General features: G+C 40.1%; 2 protein-coding genes across 6 annotated transcripts; one reads left to right on the plus strand and one right to left on the minus strand.

Annotated features, from left to right (window-relative positions):
- Nucleotides 1–2,288: 2,288 nt before the first annotated feature.
- LOC127601608 (cytotoxic granule associated RNA binding protein TIA1-like) lies at nt 2,289–20,021 on the minus strand. Of its 3 annotated transcripts, none has more exons than XM_052067025.1 (12): nt 19,865–20,021; nt 19,111–19,207; nt 16,284–16,382; nt 15,190–15,244; nt 13,623–13,710; nt 12,695–12,770; nt 11,234–11,342; nt 11,050–11,148; nt 10,095–10,179; nt 9,682–9,820; nt 5,657–5,805; nt 2,289–3,549 (listed from the first exon to the last, which is right to left on the minus strand). In XM_052067025.1, exons 1-12 carry the CDS (start codon nt 19,888–19,890, stop codon nt 3,411–3,413), a joined length of 1,161 nt encoding a protein of 386 aa, XP_051922985.1. In that variant the 5' UTR covers nt 19,891–20,021; the 3' UTR covers nt 2,289–3,410. The 3 variants fall into 3 exon arrangements, with proteins under 3 accessions (XP_051922985.1, XP_051922984.1, XP_051922986.1); XM_052067024.1 differs by having other exon boundaries at nt 5,657–5,808; XM_052067026.1 differs by lacking the exon at nt 19,111–19,207 and having other exon boundaries at nt 5,657–5,808; nt 19,865–20,011.
- Nucleotides 20,022–20,074: 53 nt separating this feature from the next.
- On the plus strand, nt 20,075–26,913 carry rchy1 (ring finger and CHY zinc finger domain containing 1). 3 transcript variants are annotated; one of them, XM_052067044.1, is made up of 9 exons: nt 20,075–20,187; nt 22,909–23,028; nt 23,426–23,541; nt 23,767–23,845; nt 23,950–23,994; nt 24,092–24,150; nt 24,269–24,298; nt 25,559–25,679; nt 25,845–26,913. In XM_052067044.1, the coding sequence occupies exons 2-9, from the start codon at nt 22,972–22,974 to the stop codon at nt 26,031–26,033; spliced, it is 696 nt and encodes a 231-aa protein (XP_051923004.1). In that variant the 5' UTR covers nt 20,075–20,187; nt 22,909–22,971; the 3' UTR covers nt 26,034–26,913. The 3 variants fall into 3 exon arrangements, with proteins under 3 accessions (XP_051923004.1, XP_051923002.1, XP_051923003.1); XM_052067042.1 differs by lacking the exon at nt 20,075–20,187 and adding an exon at nt 20,220–20,488 and having other exon boundaries at nt 22,892–23,028; XM_052067043.1 differs by lacking the exon at nt 20,075–20,187 and adding an exon at nt 20,828–20,975.
- Nucleotides 26,914–27,507: the final 594 nt, after the last annotated feature.

A 27,507-nucleotide genomic window follows, 5' to 3' on the forward strand; every position in this document is an offset into this window, starting at 1 on the left:
CTGAGATTGGTTCCAAACTATGCATCTGTGCACACAGGAAGTGATATTAGCTTAAGAACAGGCCTACCCGCATCCCTGATCAAAGACTCATCTCCTCATGTCCATCTGCACCACTGACAGCTTCAATACTGAGGTGACACACATCTGTCAGTGCGGGATTTATTGCTTGCAGAAAGCAGAGGGGGCAGAACTGTACTCACACTCTGTACTTACAGTAAGTAGAAGTAAAAGATAATTGTAAATAGCACTGCGATTTATCCATTTTGTGTTTATATTGCACTTAATTGAACGGTGTTTGTTGTTTTTTTTTTCTTCTGTCTTCTACCTACATTCTTGCTGCTGGAGGCTGTAAATTTCCCCAGTGTGGGACAAATAAAGGATATCTTATCTTAAAACATTTTAAAGTACTGATTCAATCATTTTCCTTAAGCAAAAGCAAAAGAAAAAAGTACTGTGTAAAAAAACAAAATGTTATATGTTGCTTCCCACCAGTGGAAGAAAGAAATACGCAAATACACTTTTCATGCAGTAAACCATATTTATTGCTATTCGATTATGTGAAAAATCACTAATTTGGGAAGACTTTCAATAAGATGTTCATTGAAAGTGCATCAATAGGAATTTTTGTCCATTCAACCAGAAAAATGCTGTTAAGTCACACACTTATGTTTTGCTTTCACACATTTTCACCTCTTTTAAATGACCCCATCCGACATGAGCGCACATAATGTTCGGCGCCTGTGTGGCTTTAGTCTGACAGGACGCCTTAATTCTGGATGAATTGTGTCATTAGCAGGTTTTCTGCTGTTGGCAACACATTGGGTCTGTCAAGGTTAATTACTGGAACATGTATATTTGCTGTCAGCCACTGCAGCAAGCTGTCACTTGACGCGGGAAACACAGAAAACACACACAAATGCTGTTCACTCAAGCAATTTGCAGGGTACCTCGATGTATCTCAAGCTCTCACTACTTTCTTCAGCTCATTTGTTTCTGCATCAGTACTCTTACTGAACTCTCTCAGCCACCTGTGATACAAAAATGCTGCGATATTTATTATGTTTATCATAATTCCTTTCAGTCGAGACCATCGATGAACCACTGTGCAGGTCTGTCGTAGTACATTTCATTGACACCCCCCCCCCCACACACACACACAAAAATATATAAAACATTTTGTTCCGTAAAAAACAACATTGTACTCTTGCGTCGTTTATTTACCCTACTAGATGTGTTTATTTTGTACATATTATGTTGATTGAATTATTACATTTTCTAAGGGGCCCATCTAACACCGGCTCTCCGCTTCCTCTTTTGCATGACTGGACAGCCCCCTAAAACAGGCTAGATATACAAAAGCTTGTCACAGACAACGACATCACCACCTGGGAAATCCTTAAGTGCGTTAAACAGATATGTTTGAACTTGAGCGGAAAAAAAATCGAGTCACACCAAAGAAGATATTGCAAAGTGATTGCATCAGTTATATGTGGATATTCTTGAGCTGTTTTATATTTTGAGCATGTTAGACTTGGATTTTATTGTTCTATTTTATGTTGCCAGAAGAAACTGCAAGCACGGGTTGACTGTGTGTGTGCAGTACTGTGTCATGTTTGTTTAAAAGAAGAGACAAGAAATGACCTGAGACAAAGACAGCAAGCTTCAGCACTTGAATGGATTCCAACTCTCATGTGCACATCGCTAATTCTCTGACAGATTCACTGAAGCCTGGTCCGGGCCAGTCCTGGTAGAAAGCTATCAGGAGACAAATCATTTATAAGCTTGTCAGAATTGTCTTCTTTTTTTAGACCAGCAAAATCGACTGTCCAGACCGAATAACGCTATTCTGTACCGTTGAGTATTTTAAAATAATTGCTCATCCGAGATGACAAGGTATCAATTTCAGGCCAAAGAACTCGATGTGGGAAAAAAAACCCTTCATTTTAATCATTCTAACCGTTCACTTGTGGTGCAAAATATCTCCAAAGGTAGTTGCAGGGAGCGTACGAGCGGGAGTCTGTAATAGGCTGATGTCGCCATCTGCTGCCAAAAATTAATACTGCATTCGAAGTGAATCCATGGATAAAGTATGGGTCGAGTTAAGAATGCAAAAAAACGTGGGAACTCGGGCTTGCAGGTTTAAGGTTACTAATAATTACATTAGTTAAATGTAATATTTAATGTCCTCAAACTCCCGTTTGAGGACACCGAACCTAAGATGAACTTGAACTCCCGTTCATCTTAGGTTCGGTGTTTGGACGCTCCCTGTAATAAATAAAGCAACGGAATCTGTGTTCATGAGCATTTTAATAGGACAAATGCAAGAAAACAGTTTACAGTAGCAGAGTCATCGGTTCTCAGGGATTTAACACCTTTCAAAACATAAGGGTCTGAAAACAACTGTAGGCACTGCCAAAGTGAAAAGTATCTTATCAGCTAAAAGAAACCAGCTTAATAAGGCAACAGTAATGTAAGCCTCCCCAACTCTGGCAAACAGAGTAGGTGTAAATGTTAAGAGCTTTTGTACAAAAAAAATTGCATGGGGGAGAGGCATTAAAAATTCTTTACATCAGGATTGCGTCCAACGTTTTACGTGTGCACTGCATAGCAATGCCATCTTTGTCCCTGCATGAAAGAATCATGTCGCACTGTGTCCGTGCTGCGACTACTACTCACATTACGGGAGTTAACTGGAGAGTTGGTTTGAACCAAAAATGAAAGCAAGCACCCACAGTTAACTGTAGCATTCGTACTTACATGGTATCAAAGGGAGTTATTTACATGTGGCTAAAAGATTTTGAGGCTGTCCAAAATATATGAACGAAAAATGGAATGCAAAGGAAAAAACGTAATTTGTCAAGTGAGTAGAAGCAGGGGATGACTGTGCAAATATTTACCTGCCTTATAGAGAAGCAGCAGTGGCAAACAATCCCTGCAATAGATTTGAATGTGTACAAATGAAACAGATTTCCATTCCTCAAAGAATTCAGGTTCATAACTCAGCAAAAACTCTAGACCTTGACAGTTTATTTAAAACCAAAAATAAGACAACACCCAGTGATTCTGAGGAACTACCATGGAAGCCATTTGTAAAAACCAGAAAAAAAGGTTCTCCTTTACAGTTTTGTGACAGTTAAAAAATTGTACGGGCCCAGGATCTCAGCCATTTTTGGCCCCAATAGAGGGTGTAAATACCTGCGTGGGTCAAACTGCTCCATCCTGGATCTTGTGATCTCAACCCCCAATCCCCCAAAAAGAAATGCCTTTTACACCTCCAAAAGAAGTCAATCACCCCAATCGGATCCACATCCGAGTAAAAGTCTTAGTGCCGCCAAGAGGTAATGGCCCCAGTGAGTATGTTAAAGCCATAAAAGGCAGACGGTTGACATATCTCCTGCCCTTCCCCGTTATCAGTGTGTGGGGTATCCTGCGGCTCCCATACCAGGCTGGTTGGCAAGCATACTCCCATTCATTCCCTGTGTGGGCTCCATAACCCCACCGTTACTGATGGCGCTCATGCCAGTCCACCCAGCATTGGCCGGTATGTGACTGCAAAAAGGAGGTAGAGACAAGACAGAGAGACAAAATGCCAGTAGGTTAGAAGAGATGAGTCGAAACGGGGGGCCAAGGAGACCAATACATATTAGAGCTACGAGAATCTGGACAGGCTAGATTGAGGAAAGCGTACAGATTAAAGTTTGTAAGGCAGACGAAGCAACAAAAAAAAAAAACGATTAAAAGCAGAGATGAGCGATGGCAAAAGGTTTCAATTGATTAAACACGGTAGACAAGCAGACCAAAAGCATAAGGCTAAGCGAGGTAAGCATATTTTGGTTTCGCCCATCCCGACTGCCTGACTTCCTAACTAAGAACCAGCAATATGACAAGTTACTATTCCGTTAGCCACACTAACAAAAGATGAGCGTGCCACAATTTCCTACAGTAAAATTGGCCACAACAGAGAAAACAGTGAATTCAGGGTGAATTCTGCAAATTCGAAGTCGCGGGAGGTCCAAGCAGGAAACGTACCTATACAACTATGCTACTCTGAAATACATTGTTACCCCTTTGTATCCAGATTCACCAAGAATTTAGACTGTGTTATGTTGTCCAAAAAAATTGTGTTTTATTGGGGTGAGGAGTTTACACAAAATATCACCGAACATTTCTTGCAATCAGAATAGAACCTACAAACAAATGTCTGACATTCACATACAGTCTCAAAGATGTGTGTATTTTTGATGGGTAGGTGGAGGGGGGGAATGAAACAAAAGTGGGCATGGTGACAGTTGTCTAAGTGATGAATAACAAAAAAAAAACAAAAAAAACCACCACATTTAAAATTAAATTAAAGCGCAACACGATCATCACAATTGAAAACCAAGAATGGTGATCGGTGCAGCACCAGCACTTGGTGGTAAATTAAAAGGTCAAATTGTGGACAGGAGAGGTGACAGCTTGACAAGCTGTAGTCACTACATACAATTTCTCTTTTCACCAAAAATGTCTGGAGCCGCAAAAAAATAAAAGCCTTCTATAAAACTTACAATGAAGGAAACACATGCTGTATGTACGTAGGAGACTGGACCGTCTCAGAATTGTTTTTGTTATTCATTCCTTTGTTGTGTGTTCACAAACGCTACAGAATTTTTTTTGTAATTTCCTTGCTTGATTTTTTGTTTTGGTGCATTATTTTCTCGTTTCTTAGGGTCAGTGAAGTGAGCATTAATTTCCATTTTTCTGAGGCTGTCTTTGAACGCCTCTCGAGTCGAACGAGAAGGAGAAGGCACAGAGTCGGACGCAGACGTGCCTGTTTGTCGAGACTGTTAAAAGCATAAATAAAATGTACGTTTTAAAAAACCAACACCACAGCTCTCCTTTTTCGGGGCGGTAACATGTCTCTATATTTATTTGAGCTATATTAGCCTACTACCAAAATATTTTTCATTTTCAACTATTTTTTATAAAGCTCCTGGGAGCCACTAGATGTCGCTAAAGAACCGCATGCGGCTCTGGATCCGAGTATTGCTGACCCCCGCTCTAAGGGGTTCGTTGATCATGAGGGCATCAATACCGCAGCCTGATGTTTCTCAAATGTGAAGCGAACAATCAGCCATTATAGTAGTGGCAATTCCGCTGCTGCCATATCATGTACATTTCATACTTTCATTTTCAGGTGTGACTAAAAAGCAGGTTATTAAGTGTTCCCCTGGCTTTGAACAGTCTAAAATACTACAATCCTTCAATGTAATGATAAAGCAACCTCTGGGTTTGGACAGTGAATGAAATTCAAATTTAGCACTTAACATTTTTTTAAAAACACGTATTTTATTGTTTAGAAACTCTGGCATCCAAGCACACAATTTAAATGGCAAAAACATTGGAATAAACCCTTGCCCACATGAGGTGAAATGCTCAGGGATGACACACAGAAAAAAAATACAACAAAACAAATCTAACTTTGTTCATCCTGTCAAGATGGTCAAGGTGAAGGGCTGATGAGAAAGTAGATGGATGTGGAGTTGAGTGAGAGACAAGAGAGAAGTTTCACAGCTCCCATCCAGTAGCCAGAGGGGGCTTGTGATGCCACAATCTTGGTGGTGCTGGAGTAGAAGTAGGCGGTGAAGGAGGGCCCTGTGCATTGCAAGCTACTTACTTGAAGCCCTGCTGGTTCCAGGCCTGACCATAGACACCGTAGCTGGGAACCTGCCACCCATTTGGGACATACTGGTTGATCTGAGGCCCATTGCCATACCACTGGCCCCACTGGTTGTAGGGCTGAGCTGCAGGGAAGCTAATCTTGTTCTGCTGAAGGCCAAAGAAAGACATGCACAGCACTATTAGAATGGCTTGATGCAGAATGTCCCTGAGAGGGAATGTCCCGATCACACGTTTTTTTGGCACAGAGTCGGTGTCTTTTGTTTTAAGTTGCGAAAACTGTCTGTCACACTAAACTGTTGGACGATGTGATTAGCGAGGAGACATTGGGGAAGGGAGCCTTCTATCGGAGTATAAGTCAGCTTGCCATTCTCTCCAATCAAGCAATGGTGACAAAAGTGCGCTTTCTGCCTGCAGTATAACAGAGCGGAGTGGAGGAGATCTGCGTGTGCCTGTGTGTGCGAATACACATTCGTATGTTCATTCTTTATTTCAAACGGAAATGTAACATTGTGTCATATGAAACTAAACTCTTGGTTCCATCTGGCAAAATATTTGCACATTTGGAACATTGTGTTTTCTTTGTGACTTTTAAATATTCAGAAAACGAATAAAGCGATCTTTTTCACCCGATGGCAGATCAGTTCACGTGAAAATCACGTGATCAGCCCTGATTTCCAATCGCATGGTTGGATTGGGACATCCCTATGAAAGCACAACTAATTGAGAAAAACAAAGAGCATTCATTACATATAATACAACAGAGACTAACACCGCTTTTATTATTAAGACAAATAAAGTTCAAAGAACGGTGAGAAAATGTTCATGAGTATCAGTTTTCACCCTAATCTCTTTGACAAACATTCTCAGTCAAGAAGAGTATTGTAAATACAACTCAACCAACACTTGATATGCCAAGTGAGGGAGAGCTGTTGCTCTAACATACACCAACATCGCAATAATTTGCGGGTAATCGAGGACCGCATGAATGCGACAAGCGAGTGGAAATATTTCACCAAGAATGGGACCGGCAGCAAGCAACATCGTCATGAAGTGACAAACGTTGCCATGCTGCTAGCTGTGTGTTGCAGCGAACAACGATTATGAGTGAAAGTTCATGTTAGCACCATGACTTGGCCCCAAAAAATTACAGTAATCCCTCGTTTATCGCAGTTAATGGGGACCAAAACCACGCACGATAAACGAAAATCTGCAAAGTAGTGACCAATAAACATTAATTTTTTTTAATGTCCGCAAAAAAGTCTGCGAGAAGCTGCAAAACAACAGCGAGTCACATGGAGCAACATATACACTACTGTACTCCATGTATAGTAAACCGGGATTTTTTTTTTAATGAATATGTTCGAAAAAATCCACGATGCACTGAAGCCGCGATAAATGAACTGTGAAATAGTGAGGGGTCACTGTATTCTGATGGCTAAAACAGGTCCCCGATAATTTGAGTACCTCGGTTAAAAAAAAAAAAAAACAAGGGATTTTTTTCTGCCTTGAGTACCCGCTTATTTACGTGTCAGGAAGAAGTAGTCGTGGTAATTGTGCTATATGTGACATCGATTATATATGGACATCGATGCCGAGGTATGCTTTTATTGAGAAGTTATTCGTCATCGTCTGACTTGACTCATTTTCTAGACTGTTTGGGGGGGCATTTATTGCAGTCACAAACTGTTGCTCCAAGGACGAAAACATTGTCCTGAAATAATGTTATCGCTAACTCGCTGTCGCCAACTCACGTTTTCTACCTCCCCGCTAGCACGGCGCTAGCCATGCTAGCAGGGCGGGCAGCACTTAAGTTACTCATTCTAAATAACTGCACACTTTGATGCTGGCAGTCTGACACAGTGGCTGTTTATGTCGATCAAATTTTGATAAACTAGGCTTACTCAACTGTGTTTCAGCCATCAATATCACTATGAAGCTAGAAATATTTTTTCCCCCAATTAAGCCGATAATTCAATTTGAATATCTGGATACCAAAATATTCAATAGTACAAAGATGTTTACATTTTGGTAACAAAGACTTTCAATTTTCACCCCTGCTCTTGTTCCTTGCCGCCCATCTCCAAGTATTGATGGCAATAATGTTAAGATTAGCAGTGATCAGATTAGCAGTGATCAGAATAGTTGAAGCTAGTATCACGAAGTGCGATTCTCACTTATCTATATCTTATTTTCGTTCACTCTCAGCTATGCAGACATGGGAAGGCGTTGTTGCATTATATACCAAACATTCAGCGTTACACAAGCGGAGACCGTCAGGTTTGTGAAACAGTAACATATGCATGACACTCACAAAAAAAAAAAAACTACAATCAGGGCAATGAGGAGTTGTGTTTTTAATCATTTGTTTCAATGACTGTCCATCAAAATGTGTTTGTACTCGGGCTATCAAAGTTAACTTTGGAGATTAAATTGTTTAAAGTGATTTTCTTTTTCAACTGTACTTTGCGGACTACAAGCCGCTTCTTTTTTGCTATGCTTTGTACCCTGTGGCTTTTAATGTTACACACTTTGGTTATTAATTTTTACTGATGAGCCTTCATGCAGCCTATAGATTTACTGATCATCTTGTCAAAACCAACCAATTTAATTAACAAACACAGTTGACCAGTGAAACCGTCCGAGTCCGCCCTCAATGAAGTTATTTGCGTAGTTCAGTGCGTAGCTTGAATGAGACAATCTTTTATAAAAACTGGCTGCATGCGAAGAGTGAATGAAGCGTAATGCTTACAAGAGCAACTTTTGCTGCAGTTTTTCAGTGGATCATAACAGCGTATCGTCAACAACTATTACCCACGGATTTCGAAAGGCTTCACTTCTGCATTTTCAAGAGGAGCGCTCAAATGCAGCGGTGAATTTGCCTCATGATGTAACTGACACAAGCAAAAATGAAAGGCAGGCTGAGAATGTGTGCACGAAGGACTTTTGGGGCTGTTGAAGAGGGCTTTGGTGGGTAGTGGGCAGGAGAGGAGGAATGAGAGCAATCACTGTTTTTTTCTGGGTGACTACTGCATAACGAAGCTGTGTTTCACATTGTTTTGATTTTTTTTCCTGATGTTTCAGGTAACTTTTGTTTTTATTAATCTGTGTGGCCTCTTTCTTTGCAAATATCCCATGTTATAAAGTTGAGAGTCGCAGCTAGAAATAACAAGTGGTCAATATAAATGTACAGCTTTGTTTTTATGGCTAAGTTTAGTTTTTAAGTTGCGGCTTTTAATCAGGTGCGCTTTCTTGTTCGAAATTTACGGTAAGTCGGTTTTGTTAACTGCCTGTGGTGCCCTGTAACCTCTGGTCACAGCCAAACTTAGAAGAGTCAGCAGCACGAAGATGAACAAAGAGACGTGTCAGGATGTTTTACTTGCTTCATGCTTGTTGGGGAAATCTAAAGTAAATTGTGCACTTTGCAAAGCCAAAATTCAATCAAAATTCTCATGAATGTGTCTGTTATGGAGGACTTTGGAGGTGTTATAAGTGCTCAATCTGTACTTTTTAAAAGATTTCACCAAGATAGCAGCGCTTTGTTACACTGGTAGTTGATGTGTCTGCACAACAGCGTATAAGATATAATACCTACTTTAACAATGCGGTCTACGGTGCTGTTTTTTTCTGATTATCTAATTATTTTAAAATTGTGCTTTGAAGTTGGAAGGGTTCAGCACAGCAGCAAAATTATGTTCTTTATTGCTTTCGCATGAACATTAAGTTCATTGAAGGTTCTAAATTGTCCTTCAGTATGAATGATTGTTTATTTGCGGCCTGCAATTGGCTTGGCACTTAGTCCAGGGTGTATCCCACCTCTTGACCAAAGTCAGCTAGGAAAGCCTCCAGCTCACCCGTGACCCTAGTAAGAATAAACTGTATAGAAAATGGATGGAGTGACTGGTGTAGAACTATACTGCATCGTGGTCACATCTTCTTCTTTCCCCTTGTCTCTTGTAACCAATGGAAGTATAAAAGTACAAATATAAATAATATAAAAGTATAAAAATATTCGAGATTTACCTGAGGTACAGGCATTTGCTGCACTGGGTTCATCATGTCTGGGTTCTCTTTACCCCAGTAGCACTTGACTATATGGCCCTCCAATGCAGTTCCATTCACGGACACAATGGCATGGGCTGCTGACTCATGGGAGCTGAATCTAGAGAAAAACAATATTTTAAAAAACACACACAAGTAACGCCGAATGATAACAGAACCATTGCCATGAAGTACTTCAACCAGAATTATAATATTCCGCTTTATTGAATCCCTCAGCGTGTGGCACTGATAGCTGGGCTATGGAAGGAGGGATTCAAGGGTTTCTTTTATGGCACGTAGAAAAAAAAAACAAAAAAAACAAGGAACGTTTCACTTGTCTGGTTCAGTAAATGGGCTGTATTCTTGATGGAGTGAATACATGCTTTCAAACCTACCTTACAAATGAATAGCCTTTATCTGGGAAAACTCTGATTTCCATAATTTGCCCAAAAGGAGAGAAGGTCTGTCTCATTAGTTGTTCTGGACACACCGCACACAGAAGAAGCAGCATATCAAACCACACATTTGCAAACAAGAAATTATAACTTTATATCAAACAGTGCTCAACATAAATGCGTAATTTCTTCTTATGAAGCAATTTTCAGATTTTTCATGACAATCAGCTGTAGTTTTTTGTAAATTAGATATCTCGAAATAAGCTGTGCTAGACTTTCTTGGATGATGAAGACCAAAATTGTTGTCTTAACTGTTGTCAAAATGACATTGTCTAAATATTGACAAATATCAATTTGATTCAATGACATACAGCACATTTCTTGTATTCTGTAGTACTGCATGCCACAAAGTATTGACTCTAACAGCAAACTCAAGGTCTCCGAAAGCCTTCAGGGGTGTACTTATTATACATATGGAGCATTTGAAATGAATACAACAAAGACAATAAAAAATGCCTGAAATACGACATACTATGACACTATGTGCATGGGGGGAAAAAGTTGTTCAACAACAATTAAATGTTCTATGTCTGATTCGTTGTTGCAACCGTTTTACTGATCTTTTGTTCTAAATTATCTTGCTTCTGAATATGATAAGATTTGTTGTGGAAAATCTGATTTCATGGTGGGCTTGTGTTTAGGACATTTCACAATGTATGGTTAAAAAAAAGGCACATGAATGTAAAAACCAAGGAATATGAAACCATGAGCCATGAACTGTTGTACTAGAAATGTTCTATAAATCCAGTGCAGATAATCACCGTTAGAACCACAGCCTGATACATAGTGCATGTGTTTCTGCATCCAAGAATGTGCAGTCAAATAAAAGAAACAAGGTTTGTGACTACATTGCATAAGTAGGCTTTGTCATTAAAATTGCTGGAGGCCTTTTCACCTGTCAGTCCTGTGCTGACGCCACCACAGTAGACAGTGCAATTACTGGGGCTGGACTGGTTCACGACGTCATCAAAAGACAGGTGCTTGGAGTTACTCGCTGAGAGGAAACAAGACAATACTGCTCTTCATACATGAAACCGCTAATGTGAGCGAGCAAAAGGTGCACTTTGATGATCACACACTTTCATAGGTGGTTTTTGGCGCAGGGGGCTTTCTTGTAGCCCAGTTAGTTCTGATTTGTCTGCCTCCTAACCATTGGCCTCCCATCTGTTGAATGGCATTCTCCGCTTCCTGGGGGGGGGGGGGGGGGGGTTGGGGGCAAAAAACGTTTTAATAGACTGCAAAGAAAACAGAAAAAAAATATTTACTAGAGGTGGTAGAAGTATTACAGTGAGTAATGTGGCATTACTGTTATGCAGTGCAGCTGTGCCTGTTGTGATTTACAACTTTTTTTCTACTTAGGTATTTGCGCTGTCAACATCACAATTATGTCGTGCACCAGGATTTTTTTTTTCTATTTTCATTTTTTGCACGTTGCTTGCAAAACACAATTGTCCCATCATCAAATGGTCAAATTCACTGTCTATACAGAAAATGGACCAATGGGTCCCACACATGTTCCAGGAGCTGTTTGGAAAAGGTGAGGGGGAGATAGCATTGTAATTAGCCCTAAAGGTCTACTCGGCATTTGCAGAGTGTACCCGATTGTCAGAAAAACCCGAGCTATGGTATGGTGTCGTAGGGTGGCAAGACGAAAGCCTTACCTTATGAAGAAAAACATCCAAGCCAAGCTACATTTTGTATTGTTATTGCAACATTCTTTAAATATACCACATCATCATGAGGCTGTATCACCCACACCGAATGAGTACAGTGCACTCCGCTTAATAGAACACCGGTTAATAGAGTAATCCGCTTAATAGAGCAAAAGGCTCTGGAACGGATTTGCGTAATGCAATTTCCTATAAAGATACTCCGCTTAGTAGAACAGATCTCCGCTTAATAGAACAGGCCGTAAGCAATGAACATTGTAAACTAGTGGTTTTCGAAGTGTAGCTATCGCGATACTGTACCACTATCGCGAGAAAACGCGGTAGTTCTAGCCGTATACAGTAACAGGTAGCACGCGTCACTCCACACATAGACACACGCACGTCATAATGGCTTCAACTTCATTCAAGAGACGAGGGCTATCACCTGCGGATAAGGACATACTCAGACGATACGATGCATTGCCGGATTCTCAGAAGGTACGCCCGTGGTTTCCAGGACTTCCCTCTTATCCAGCGCATTGAGAGGGAATTCAACCGCAAAATTACGGACTCCTGTTTCCAGACAAAAGTAACGAAATTTTTCTCGTGATTTGAGATGTTTGACTGAAGTTGATTAAAGTTGTTGTTTTGTTGTTTGATTAAAGATATGGACGTCCACAGTCGAAATATCTCTTCTAACTCGTCAGCAGGGGTTTTTCTGCGTGCATAACTTGGTCGTCGACGTGTCTGAAGGTGTACCTAATAAAGTGTCTCCGGTTAATAGAAACTCCGCTTAGTAGAACAGAAGCGCTTCGGCCCAATGGTGTTCTATTAAGCGCAGTGCACTGTAACACTAAACATTGATTAGGAAGGTTGAACATGACAACTTACCCATTTGTTGAAGAAAGACACAAATCCATAGCCTTTGGATTTCCCTGTAGCCATATCTTTGACAACACGTGCATCTCTATCGAAAAAGACCAACCTTAATATCATGAATGCTCATACACACCAAGTTTGAATCCCGTTCGCTCTTATTGCTCGGAGATTGATGAGGGAATAATCTGATCTCTCTTAATCAGCCACCTGTATTCTCTTCCATCACCTATCCGTTATTGTAATACAGTGTTCCCTAACTTACTGCGGTTAATTGGGACCGAGATCCCTGCGAAAGAGGAAAATCCGCGAAGTAGGGTTGGCCCCCCCCCAACCCCTACCAGGAATTTTTGTGGGTACCAGCATGTTTTAAATATGTAAACAGTATTTATACTTTACATATTTGAGACAAAGACTATAGCAGTCCACATATTTACTGAAATCTTTAATTATAAAATCTTATACAGTAATTAACATTCATCAGCATTGCCTTCTGAGAGAAGCGACGAGAGTTGTGCTGGTGGCGTGTACAAGGCGGCCCTCATTTGATGCTCTGACGGTGTAGCCACCGTTAGCCTCCAGCTAGCTCCTGTCCAGCTATCCCCGCGCAGCCAATATGTTAATAAGACAATCGGTATTGATGAGAAGGAGGCGAAGAGAGATGTGCTGCTGCTTTGGGACTGGCTGCAGCCAACCAGCTCATGGGATAAATCCACTCGGTGCTGTCATTGGTCGATGTCGCACCAGAAACCAATCATGCACCTTGAATGAGTGGCCGCGGCATATACAGTGCAGGCATGTACAAATCCTCAGAGTCATTCAGACTTTTTTTTTCTGAATACAGTATTTCGGAAAAATCAGTGATGCACGAAAACTGCGATAAGTGAACCGCAAAGCAGCGAAGGATCACTGTACTGTAATCATGTCAATAGATATTACTTACGATATTCTTCCAAAGGGTCCAAAGGCAGCTTTGACGTCTTCTGTAGATATTTCTGGACTGAGGTCTCCAACAAAGACATGAAAATGATCTTTTTTGGGGGGGGGGGGGGGGGGGGTGGAAGCAAGACACAATCAGAAATGTTCACGTTCAAAATAGTTTGCTGATACAGACTGTCATGGTGCTCAAGGAATGAGTGATGATTGATTGAATTTATTTCACTAAATTGTTTTTAAAGTTGCATTTCACACTTAATTTACCTGAACTTTATTTCTAACTATAACATTACAAACCTTTTTTCTCCCCATTACTGTGACCTATAATGTGTGAATAGCCTTCAGGTAGGGAGACGAGCACTCTTCCATCTGAGTAACGTACAACTCAATCTGTACTGTACTTATTCGATGTGGAAAGCACTTTTGTCAATGACATGATTTTTGAGTCATGATCATCATGCAAAGTGATTGAACACAGCAGGCCTGTATAATGCGGCTGTGCACCATCAAGCACTGACTCCTTTCCACTCGTGATGCAGGCAAACGTCTTCAAACCTTTTCTCTCCACAACAGAGTCCACTTCACTTATTTTGCATTCAGCGTCTGACACCTATGATTTAGGTGCACATCGCTTCACTTCATCATTAAATGGTGGTGGGACGTTTCGATTGAACCCGTATGTGAATCGAACCACAAAAAGTCTAATTGAATGGTTTGGACGGTTTTCATAAATCAACCCCAAGTTAGATTGCTTAGCTGTACTTAGATGTGCACAATCACTCAGTTGTTACTGCTGATATATCAGTATTCGTATCGCTAGCTAAATTGTGACGTGAGCTTACCTGTCGGTGTGTTTTATAATGACAACTTGATGTCGTTTATATGTCTCCTCCAGTGAGTTGCAAACTATGTGTTTTCCCATCGTATTTGGGCCAACGTCATCGAAAAGATAATTCATTGAGTCAAATTAATGATCTTTGGAGCACCTGTCATTACTGTTAGTGATAGCTAGCCACTTCACATGAACAAGTGCGCAGGGATGGCACATCCATCGGAATAGGGGAGAGGGTATAGACCCGTCAGAAATCTGTATTGCTCCGGTGAATACCCTCTAGCATATTTATCAATTATTTTGTCTGCCCCCATATTTATCGATCAAGCCTAACTTTCACCCTGGGAGAGGAAAAAAATCCTGGAACGGTCCCTAAATGTGCATACAACGCTGACTGTACTGCCAAATCGGGGCGAATGAATCAACTCGCCCTCTCTTTCCCTCTTTTGCTCTTCTTTTCCTTCATTCCTTCCTAAAAATTCAAGCTTTTCAAGTCAAAGTCAAGTCTTTACCACATTTTCTTGAGCAAGTTGCAATATCTAAAAATGGCAAATTGAGTCCTGCTCGAGGCAAGTCACCCATTCCTGATTTGTGGCACGTTGAGGTCTTTACAGCGATGTTGACACATATCATTCGAACAAGTTACAAATAAAACTGTATCAGATAAGCCGTTAGGAAAATGGATGGATGGATGGATGATCTGTATACAGAAAATGAGACCCATTAAATAACTTGTACTTACTACTCGTGTCTTTTTTCTGGCTTGTTGGTGTAGTGGCCCAGTTGACTTTGACTTCCTGCAGAGGGACAAATAAAAGGCCAGGTGGGGTGGGATTTACAACAAGAGACCTGTGATAGGATCACACCAGTTGACATTTTGACCAATGAGTAGACATGGCTTGACCACACAAATTGTGTGACCCACTGCTTTAAATTAGCTTTCAATGTAATTGATATATATATATTGTATTTTTTAAATGGGGCTATTAAGAAAGAAAGTGCCCACAAAACATCAGTTCAGTGAGTCAAGATCCATGATACAACTAATATCTAGTAAAACCATGTACAAACACCATCCAAGGAAGGACTGTTGTTTTGTATTCATTGCTCACATTAAAGAAAAAAATAGATTTTTCGAAGACTGAACTCAAAGTATCACAGTGGCTGACTGCTGACATCTGTCACACAGTTCTGAAGTCATGGGTTCAAATTGGCGCTCTGGTTAAGTTAAATTAGACCAAAGGCTGTGGGTCTGAAATGCATGCACTCATTATTTCTCTTGGTTCATTTTGTGTGCGTGTGCGTGTGTGTGTGGTTAGACGAGCATTGTATTATCAATGAATGAAGGTTAATTTAACTATCAATGCTGTGGCTTTTGGGAAACATCTTTACAGTTTCCACAAATATGCAGTTAAATGACTGCTCTGGGAGCATGAATGTAAACAAAGTTGCACATTACGCGACATTAAACTGTACAAACAGAATAACAGAGTCCATTACTTGAAAATTATTTAAATGAAATGTATGAATTAATTTTGCTACTAGATATTTCAAATGGTAGTTTTCCTCTGATTAGATGTATTATATTGTATTTTATCTTTAAACCATTTTATACTTTGATCTGGTAAGAAGACAAAGATCAGTGTTTATTGACAGACTGATAATGCAATGTGTATCGTGATACATTTTCAGACCTAATCAGCACATCACATAAACAGTGAGATATTTGATATGGTGGATCAATTGTTTGTGTGTGTGGATTTTACAACGGTTAACTCCCCGGTTAAAGCCCAAGCCCACCCAAACCCCACTCACCCTGTAGTTACGATAGCTTACCTTACCCATTATTTTCCTTCCATTCATGGCTGCCAATGAGGCAGCAGCATGCCTGTGGTCGTAGAACTCAACAAAGCAGTAGGGATCATTTCCAGCTGTCTGTAAAGTGGAAAACAAAACTGGCAATAAATCCAAGCAATTGTATCACTGTCAACTGATAATGCAATGCAGTTTGTAGTGTTATCATTGAAAATTGATGCACAGAAATCAGTCGAATACAACTGTTCTCGAAAACCTTCATAAGTGAACAAGATTGTTGACAAACAGATGTTAATCAATGAAAAAAAACCACAGTAGTCACAGAAATAAATAAAATAGTGGTTGAGGGTGGGAAACGAAGGGTTGGTTACAGCCTGAAGCGGACCTTGATTGGCTGTCATTATGTTTGGGCGAGTTTAGCAGAAACTGATAGGATCCCAATGGAGTTGGGAGGGCCAGGTAAGCAGCGGTGAGGAGAGGAAAGGTGAACATGGAGGAGCATGTGAGATTTCTCGGCCCAATGAATGCAAAATGTATATTCCAAAAATACCATTGACAGGACTATTGATAAAGGTAGAGTGTTGTGCCTAATTTGTAGGAATTAGTTTGATTACCACCGAAAAGCTCAAGTTTAGCCTACCACATCAATGCAAAGCACCCAGTCACGAGTGCAGCCACAGCTGACGTTAGCACCAAAAGTGTTAGCAATATAGCAAGCAATAGCAAAGCTCTTCGCCAAACTAAACTCAAGAACACCCTGCGTACTCTCCTCTGTAGCCTACTAGAAGTGATTGATGTTTATTTTAGCGCTTTATTTTGTACTGATGAACAGTTATTTCTGCTAACTTACAGCACTGTGATTTAAGGGTATGTTTTATTTATTTTTGTTTTTATTATCTGAAGCAATCTCGGTGTTCAGTACTTATTGCTCAGAAAAGTCTTCTTACTGTTTTAGATATGTTCACCTAAGCAACTTTACGGACCTTTTATTTTGTAATTATTTGGAGATTTACAAAATAAAACAAAATAGTGATATTCCCCCTGGTGGTCGAAACTAAAGGTTGCAGGTAGGACTTGGGACTCGTCTCAAATATAGCAGAAAGTAAATGGCTAGGACTGGATCTGTTCAAGTCTGTTTAACAACAATAAAAGACTTTATAATGCCACTTATTTTGTGACAGTTTTGATCAGCCTCAATAATTTAATGAATTTAAAATAAATAGGGGTTTTCTCAGCAATTTTTAGATGAGATTAAAATATATCTTAATTAGATCATAATTATGGATCATAATTAGTTAGTTAATCTAAATTTTTTAATCTCTTGACAGCACCTATATATACCGGTATCTCCACACAACTGCTGCCTGTCTCCCTCGCTCCACGTGCGTCCCTCTTCCCACTTGGCCAATGCAAAATGATTGTCATCTGCTGCTTTTGTCTGTCGATCAACACCAAACTTGCAAGGAGGAACGTGGTTGGTTGAACTGAGATTTACATGCAACACAAGCATGGTAAATTCAGGTCACTAATATCGTCCTAAATTCGAGATTAATATCTTGATTTTGACACAATAAAGATATAGCGCTTAGCTCTAACGTACAGTATTACCAGGCCAAGTCCTTTCTATCCTTTTCCCTCCACCGTGCAGGAAATAAGAATATTGCTCACATTCAGTACCAGCATTGTCATTTTTGCTAGTCTCTCTCGCGCCCTTTCTTTTTTAATAGTTGCTGGGGGTTGGAAAACTCGCTAAACATCATGAAAACGTCACTAGTTTGCAACACTACGGACAAGTTGTAGCTCCTTCGAGCTGCCTCACTTGTACTGTTGTCTATGCATTTGCACTTAAAATAAAAGTAGAACTTTTAAGGGAAAAGTGCCGCATATTTTACATTTTACTTCATGTTCGCTGTAAGTGATGGTAAGGGACTGCGGGCAGGCCATTTATGGTCCACGGGCTGTACGTTACCCAGGTTTGTACTAATACAATGAATACTGCACATATACATACTGTCAAACTTTTTTTGCCACGTTAATCAGAAATCTAGGCGGCCGCTGTTAGAATTGGGGTTGGAAGAAGCAAGTGTGTGTAGATGGACCTTGTGGCTGCACAAACAGCAGCTTGATGCCACAAGAAAAGACATCCAAGTTGTGTGTCATTTTTACTTTTCCCCAATTTAAGAGACACTCAAATTTCTGTACAGATCATAAATTATGTCAAACCTTTTTGGCACCATTAATCAGAAATCTAGACTGCTGTTGATCGTCATCTAAATGGAACTTACGGCCGCATACAACAGCTTTCCATTTTGCTACTGCAGAGTAGCAAATGGTTTTACATTTTTGGCACTTTTACACCCAACAGTAACCTTTAAGTCATTCCGAGGTCTCATTAAGAGTTCAAATGAAAAAAAGGGGGGGGGGGGAACTGCATAAATATTGCGATGAGTGACACATATGCTAATGATAGTCAAATAGCGTGAGAAGCACAAACACTGAGTCATCACTTATCCATGCTGAAACAGTTCACAAAACTGAACATGTATGTAACCAGAGGCAGATTCTTTACAAAAACCGTGTGCAACTTAAAAAGCGTGTGAAAAGGTCGCTTGCAACTCAAGTTTCACCGTCATTTTTTGCACCAAAAATGCAGTGTTAGTTTTCTTTATTAATCTATTGTCATTACATATTAATAATTTCGACTGCTTCATGTTACTATTGTGACTTCTGTAGATTTTCCTTTCATAAACAGTCGGAGTAGAAACAGGTTTGTTCACTTGTGTACCCTAACGTGCCCATGTTAAGGCCCATTTTCCATCGTCATAATATTACCAAGGACAACACTCACATCAAAAATCATTTTACAGCTTTTGCAGGGTCCTATCTGTTGGAAGAGCTGCAGAATGAGGGGCTCTGTTACATCCCTGGACAAATTTCCCACATACCTACAAGAGAAGTTAAAAGGTGCAAAATCAAGTTTTTGTCAAACAGGAAGTAGCATGCAAACAAAGGCTAGGAACCGGGCTAGCTTTTCGTCAACTTGACTTGAATGCCGCGATGTGGAAAAAAAGAATCTCAAATGGAAATGTTGCCATTTTGTAGTATGCGGATAATCGTCGCAGGATTGTCTGTTTACAGGAGTTGTCCCGGGCTGTCTCACCGAGCGTTGACGTGGCTTGGCTTTCAGCTAGCTGATAGCGATAGCCGGCAGAAACGGGCCTCACGCTAAGGTATTTGGAAACTCTCCTCATTGATCATTTACAGGACAATGTTTCCAATATAAATGTACTCGTGAAAAGCCATGTCGTTACAAGGACCGGTCTCTGTTAATTATGATTCATGACAAATGAAATCCAAAAATTCAACGCTCATTACGCAAGCTAGTATCAGCTCGTCTTCGGTTTAATGTGCAAAAATCTTGATTCCGGAGCCTCAATTATGGTATCTCACAATGTATATGTAAAAGCCACAACGATATAATGCAAGCAAAAATAATGACCGTGCTTGAATCTCGGTGTCGCAAATCTGAACTAAAAACGTGGAGACGTTTCCGACATGGCAGCCTTCACATTCCAGGAGATAGACGAGGCCCTTGTACTCACAACGTTTTTGGTTGGTCGTCCTCCATTATCAAAGTTTCGTGGTCGGGTCCTGAGAAGTCCTTAAATCAGTGACATACAAATTGCTTGCAGTGACCTCTGCGACTGAAGGGGAAAGTCTGGAGCGCCGAAGCTCTCTGAAAATGTCGGTGTGGTTACCGCGGCTCACGCACACAGCACATTCAGACAGCCTCCGTCTGATGCAAACAATAGGAAGTTGAAGATGGCGGAAGAGAGGCGTCAGCAGCGTCAAACAGCGCTCTCTCGTGAGACAAAATCAAGCGCACCGACAGCGATGACACGAAGCTTATTCAAGCGCTCCCACGGTAAAAAGGAGATAACAACACCCAGACGCCATCAAATTCAAACCTATAACTTTGATAGCAACATTGTTTTTCGGCAACTTTAGATTAGTTGCCGTTGGGGGCATTCTTTCTCCCGCGTGTTCGTTGAATTTCGGACAAGGAGAATGTTGGTAATCCAAATAAAGGCGGGAGAAAATGAACAGTTTCTTCGAAGCTTTTTAATAACAGAATATTCCGGGCACCAGTGAATTGCAGACAATGGCTGCGTGTCACGAGTGCGAAGCAGGAAGAGATTTACATCAATTTTATATCATCAGAAGGTGTGATATCATAACTTTCGTTTCTCCTAAATTGATACTCAGTTTAGCGCATTCCAATGTTTGTGCGTCTTCAGAGGGAGTACAGTATTCCACTTTCAAGTGATGATTGTTACAAGGACGCCAAGCTACACTGCGGGCATGGGAAAGTTATATCGCATGACTAAATATGAGCAGAATATAGACTTCATTGCTTTCTTCACTTGCAACGCCCGTTGATGTACATCACCAATTAACACGGCAGACTTTCGTTTAATTATATGTATGATTGTCGTTTTAGTCAAATACATTTGACTTCTTCATTCATTCATACGAGTCGTGTATGAGTCTTGAGTCAGGAGTAGGACACTCGCGGGTTGTATCCCAGGGTCGGCAGTATAAGTAAAAAGTTGTCGGATACCGTTAAACACCAGAGACGAAGAAGAAACTGGTGTGTTGAACATGGCGGCGCTTGTGGGCTGTGAACATTATGCGCGGAGCTGCTTATTAAAAGTAAGTTCGCGTTTTAAGTCCCCCCCCCCCCCTCATGACCTCATACTTGAACACCAAATACAATTAAAATATACGAATGCACTCCTGATTCAATGATTATTTGTGCTGACTTGTGCAAACGGGGAGCCTTGTTAGCCTTCGCTTGCTACTTTACGCAGGTCTGTAAAAAATAATAATGGGCGTTTCATCAGTACGTTCAGGTGCTTAATCTTCTGAAATCGCAAGTGCTTCATATTCAGATAGGTAACATTTTATTTTAGGTTCATACCGTGTGATATTGCTCAATATGTCAATGACAAAACAATGGAATCGGTCGGATAAGGAGAGACTCATTGCTGGCAAAGCACTGATGTTGCCGTAATTTTCACAAAGTTGAGACCCAAGCAATGTTCCAGCGCTTCAGACAGAGGGTGTAAGCCATTGTTTTTTTTATTCATAATGCTACTCATTAGTAAGTGTTGTGCAAAAATATAAAAGAAATAAAGGTATTTAATTTAGGCCTATTCTGAAATATCCCATTATTCTTAAGAACTGTTGTGTTGTGAAGTAGTACTCAAATATTTGCAACCTAGACTTTGCGACACACAAATAATGAAAATATAAATTCAAATTTTTGTTTTTAATTGAATTGTGGTGTATTTTCTCCCTAGTCCAATCTTATTTTGTTGCAAATAAAATAAAGAAACAGACATTTCACAAGAAAACAGAAAAAAGTATCTCGATGCGGTCATTGGCTAGCACATACGCTATAGGATGTCTAAGACGGGGAACTCCTTTACTGCTAAACTACAGGTATTTGTCCTTCTGGATGTGTTTGATCAGGTTAATATGCATAATATAATTATTGCAAGATGTGTACTGAGTCGACTGGACATGTATTTGAATGAAGTTAAGTCATACTTTCGTTCAGCATGTGTATGCCTCATGCATGCATTCACTTTTTCGTTGGTGCTGCTGTCGCTCTTTCGTGCTCCAATGCTCATCTTACATGTTTTTAATTGTTAGGTTAGGCCTATTTGCCGCATAAGTAGATTGATGACTTGAGGCAGACCGTTGTGATGCTGTGACCTTTCCTACTGGCTGGTTCTATACACAGTTTTTGCAGTACTTCCAAAGCTTATTCTCAAAAATTCAAGGATGCTGCAAATGCAGAATCGACAATCTTCTCGGATCTGTGTCTCGGCCCATAGCACTATTCCCCAAATTACCTGCTGAAGATGGTCTGACGCTCCTTTGCTAGTCACGTAGATCACTAAAAGCAGGCTCTTGTTCTTTGCCTCTGATGTCGGACACATGATTATTATATAACTATGCTGTACATTTCTACATTTTACAAACCTTTGAAAATGTCTATTGGCGTTCTCCTTCCAAAGCTATTGGACATGGGGCCAAGGGTTCAAATCCCATACAGTGTGAGAGGTAATATGCTGCATGTCGAATCCCAGTCACTGCCGGTGCTAAGAAGGGCTCGGTTACATCGAGAAGGGCATTCAATGTAAAAACTGTGCCAAACGTATATATCATGGAGGTGACCCTTGACGTGGGAAAGCCATTTCTTCATTTTGGCAGCACTGGATAATAGTGTGTTTGTATTGAGTGGTAAAAGTTAAATGTTTCACATATCACATATACTGGTTTAAGCCAGGGTACTTACACCTTGACTGCTTTTTCGAAGGCATCATATTGCCCTATGCAGGGATGCTCAGAACTCATTCGGGTAAAGTTGGGAGGGATTTGGTTGAACAAACTGTGTTGTTCATTAATTTTGTTTTTAAAACATTACATTCCAACCAAGTATTCTATTCTTATACACATTTCAAGCTTGAATTGATTTTATCACATATTTTTTAAAATCAAATTTTTGAGTTAAGGCGTAATTATGGTTGTACTTACTACTAAATGGTTATAATAGGAAGATTTTTCTGTCATCCAGGCACCTTGCTGTGGTAAACTGTATGTATGTAGGCTGTGCCATGATGCAGAGGAGAACCACCAGATGGACAGATTTAAAGTGGAAGAGGTGCAATGTTCCGAATGCCAAACATTACAACAGGTAAGTTGCGTGATAATTTTTTATGAGCACTTTCTTGATGAACTGTAGCGCATTAGCTATAGTTTGCCCGTACAACACACTTGCACAATCAAAGGAGATGGAATTTTATTTTGAGTTGATAATGCCAAAATTGACAGGACTTGAAAATTAAGTGTCTTTTGTTGAACATACATTCATTTTTGGATTGGATACAACTTTATTGTCAAATGTGCTCTATGTGCAACATACAGCAAATTTGACAGAAATTTCATCTGTGCTGTATGTTTAAAATACAGCACAGATGAAATTTCTTTCCTCTCAATTTTTTATTTATTATTTAAATTTATTGTACCAAGTTGTTCATTGCATTGCATCTCTTACGAGCATTGTCTAAATCCAGTCTCTCACCCTTTGCTAGGCACAACAGGCATGCCAACAGTGTCACGTGCAGTTTGGGGAGTATTACTGTGACATTTGTCACTTGTTTGACAAGGATAAGAAGCAGTACCATTGTCATCCCTGTGGCATATGTAGGTGAGTTGTTACAAATCAAGTTATACACATGTCAATTGTATGTGTTCTACCATCCAATAGAAGATGGACAAAGATACATTATTTTTTAAAAATAATTTCCCATGGAACACTTTTCGAGCTATCGCGGCACACTAATGTGCCCCAACACATTGGTTGGGAATCACTGTGTTAGTGGCTACTTTTTTTGTGTGATCAGTGGAATTTACTCTCTTTTGATCCCTTCAGGATCGGGCCAAGAGAGAAGTATTTCCATTGTGACAAGTGCAACTTGTGTTTAGCGCAGGACCTGCTGGGGAACCACAAAGTGATTATCAGCGTGCATCTGCTTGAACAATTTGAAATAAGAAATATCTTTTGGTGATGAGGAAATGTATATTAATTTTTTTTCTCATCATTTCTGTATTCCAGTGTGTTGAGAATGTTTCCAGGCAGAACTGTCCGGTGTGTATGGAGGTAAAGAAATATATTCAATGGGTAGAGTAAAGAAAGGATTGCTGGATATGTGGATTCATAGATAGTTACTGACATCATATTTTATGTGCATTCACAGGATATCCACACTTCTCGAATTGGAGCGCACGTTCTTCCCTGTGGTCACCTTCTTCATAAGTAAAACACTTAACACTTCCATTCAATTTCTTCTTTGTTTTAATAATTAATTATAACTTTAAGCATCAGCAAAGAACATTTGTGACTTGAAGCTACAAAATAACATTTGCCCTTCCAGGAGCTGTTTCGATGACATGGTCAGAACTAGGTATGTATGTACTGCACTGTAATTGCGTGGTATTTATTTTTTTTTTCAAGTTAGGGCTGAACAATTGATTGCAATTGCGATTTGATAATCAACAAACCTGCAATTTACTGGTCATTACTGTATGGGGGAGCGGAGGGAGAGAAGTTTCAGAGAAGGCAAAGCTGTAACACTGGCCGTCGCTAACTTTCAGTGAGGTTTCCGTCTCAAGAGACATTGAGGTGAGAATCTAACATGGACTTTTCACCTTGCAAGGTTAAACAAAAGAAAAACGTAGTAAGTGTTTTGTGTATTTTTGTGCAAGTGTGTGAGACACTACAGGTGTCTGATGTGTGTCATATTTAGAAAATATAACTATTGGCTGTTTTGGATGCCTTCGAAAAAATATTTTGTCTGCCGGGATGTTGTGGACTGAACATTTTTTCAAAGTCGATACCCCCCCCCCCCCCCCCCCCAACCAAACCTGCCCTGCTCAGCCAGGGTCTCCATTTAGTCAGACATTATCCACACAAGTCGCCTTGCTGCGGTCCTCTGCAGTACATCTGTTAGCGCACGCAAAGAATACAACTGATAATTTTTACAAGCGATCGCGGTAATGCGCAGATTATAGTCCAAAAATATAAAATGTATAACGTAAAAATCACTTTATAATTGATTATTTTATACAATTTGCCGAGGGTCCGGACAGAGGAGGTCGGCGGTCCGTCGTGGATCGCGGTCCGCCAGTTGAGGAAGACTGTTTTATTCATTTATCGGTCTATATGGTAAATTGGGTGATTAAGAAGTGTAGTCGACAATTTCATTTCATGTTTCATGTGATGTGTAGATAGTGGTAAAGCCCCATGTTTGTTTGCAATATTGTTATAATCTGTACTTAATTTAGTGTTTTACTCTATATACTAAGGGTAAATTTACATCACACCTGTGTCGCAGAATTGCGGTGTCATGGTCAACAGTTACTACACTGCATGTCAAAGTACAGTATTAAGTTTATACCTGTAATTTGAGTGGATAAACTGTTTTTCATATTCATGCTTCATTTGCCTTTATCTTAGTATCGTATAATGCAACAAGAGCTGATATTGTTTTAATAAAGATATTTATTGAAAAATGCCTTAGAAAAGGACCTTGACAAAAATAATTGCAATTATAAGGGGGAAAAAGTATCCATAATTTTCCAAAATTGTTCAGCCCTAGTACTGGTAGTACATTCCAGTCAATGTTTTTTTTTTTGTATAACGCATTACCCTTTGCTCTTTGCAGTGCTTATCGCTGCCCTCTTTGCATGCACTCTGCCTGGAACATGGAGGAACACTGGAATCAGATAGACAAAGAGATTGCCCAGTCACCAATGCCCATTGAATACCAGGGTACCACTGTCAAAGTACGGTGCATTTGTTTTAAATGATTTACTGTTTAAAAAGTGACCGATATGTACAAAAATATGCCGCACACACATGCTATTAAAAATAAATACAGCATAACCTTTTTGAGTCATTCCTTTGATGGATATTTTTTGTAATGTATATTTCTTTTCCCTGTGATTAAGATTATGTGTAACGACTGTCAAGCCCACTGTACAGTGCCTTTCCATATCCTGGGGATGAAGTGCACTGGCTGCGGCTCCTACAACACTGCGCAGGATGGAGGTCTCATCCAGCAGCCTCCAGAGCATGATAATGACAATGAGCCAGAGACAAATGCAGAGCACCAACATGATCAATCTGAGTCACCTTGACCACAAACCACATGACAACGATATCACACTGCTCAACAGCAAATTGTCATCAGAAATAGCTTTATGCATCCCAAATGTATTTTTTAGGCTGATTTAAAAGTTTCTGAATTTTACCATGCATTGTGGACACCCAATTAACAGTAAAATTTAAAGTGTTTTTCACAGGACAGTGATGATATATTATAGGGCCTGATCAATATTTTTAAAAGCAGATGTTGAGTTTTTGTAGAAAAAAAATACAGCTTATTGGACAATTTTTAAAAATGCATAAAGTATCTTTTTCCCCAAATGCAGAGTCGGGATCAGCACAAAAAAAGGTTTACTTGCATCCGTTGTTAAAAATGTAAAACTTTGTTGACCAGTGTTATTTTACACTTTTGTTTGCATTTATTTTGGTTGTCAACGCTGCCATTGGCTCGTGGTCAGTCCAGGGAGCCACCTGTTGTAGGCTCTAGCAATCATTTGACCTGAATTTAAATGTGATTGAAAAATAGATGGATATTGTAAAATTGTGAGTAAATATTTACTGGTACATTGTACAGTTCCCGGTTACTTTTGTTGCCGCTTATCTCCTAACGCAGGTATGTCCATCTCCGGTCCTCAAGGGCTGCCGTCCTGAATCAAGTGCTGGAGCGGGAAGACAAAACACACAGGACAGCGGCCTTCGAGCACCGGGTTTGGACACACTTGCTCTGCTGGTAAGAAGAGAGCTACTCTGTTTTCACTTTTCTAGTAAACCAAATGAATAATAACTGTACATTAACATTTCATTGTACGCTGTCTTTCCCCTTACTGTTACATGACGGGGGGGCTCTAATTGGGGGTTATAATTGCTAAGTTTGATCACCGTATTGGTGAAATATTAAATTGTTTTGAAGGATTTCTTTTGTGAATGTGCATGAATAAATATTGAGTAATTTGTACTCAACGGGACACAATTTGAATTTAAGAAACACGGTATAAATTGAAAATAAATGTATATTTGAAAAGCGAGTCTGCTGCAACAATCTTAAGTGTAACCTACCTTTTTTTGTGTTTCGAAAGACTGATGGCATGGGCTCAACAAGTTGTAAACTTGTATTTTGATTTGTCTGATGAATGCATTACTGTGTCATTGATGGTATAGTGGTACACTCGCCTCACTTGTGTGCGGGCAGCGTGGGATCAGTTCCCACTCAGTGATGGTGTGAATGTGGGTGTTCGTGGTTGATATATATGCCCTGGCGACCAGTTCATGGGTTGGTTAGTCTGCCTTTTGCCCGAAGTCAGCTGGGATAGGATCCTGCAACAACCTGACGCTCTTCGGTGTAAACGGTGTTGAAAATGGACAGATGGAGTACTTTTAAAGCTCTACTGTTGAGTATTTGTATTCATGTGAACCACGAATCTTTTGTAATGATTTTGGCTGCCACTTGGGTAAAGGAGAAGGAAGAGAAGCACTGTGGCTTTTTCAGGCCAAAAACTATACAATTGG

Source organism: Hippocampus zosterae, chromosome 6 (assembly GCF_025434085.1).
Source record: "Hippocampus zosterae strain Florida chromosome 6, ASM2543408v3, whole genome shotgun sequence".
Taxonomy (NCBI): Eukaryota; Metazoa; Chordata; class Actinopteri; order Syngnathiformes; family Syngnathidae; genus Hippocampus; species Hippocampus zosterae.

Excerpts from the sequence above, each read along its gene's own strand:
- LOC127601608 (XM_052067024.1), bottom strand. The coding sequence starts at position 19,890 with ATGGAGGACGACCAACCAAAAACGTT. Across the intron at positions 13,711-15,189 it reads CCAGAAAAAAGACACGAGTA|ATCATTTTCATGTCTTTGTT; the intron begins GTAAGTACAAGT and ends CCCCCAAAAAAG. Across the intron at positions 11,149-11,233 it reads GCCAAAAACCACCTATGAAA|CGAGTAACTCCAAGCACCTG; the intron begins GTGTGTGATCAT and ends GTTTCCTCTCAG.
- rchy1 (XM_052067042.1), top strand. The coding sequence starts at position 20,425 with ATGGCTGCGTGTCACGAGTGCGAAGCAGGAAGAGATTTACATCAATTT. Across the intron at positions 23,542-23,766 it reads CATCCCTGTGGCATATGTAG|GATCGGGCCAAGAGAGAAGT; the intron begins GTGAGTTGTTAC and ends TGATCCCTTCAG. Across the intron at positions 24,151-24,268 it reads TGTGGTCACCTTCTTCATAA|GAGCTGTTTCGATGACATGG; the intron begins GTAAAACACTTA and ends TTGCCCTTCCAG.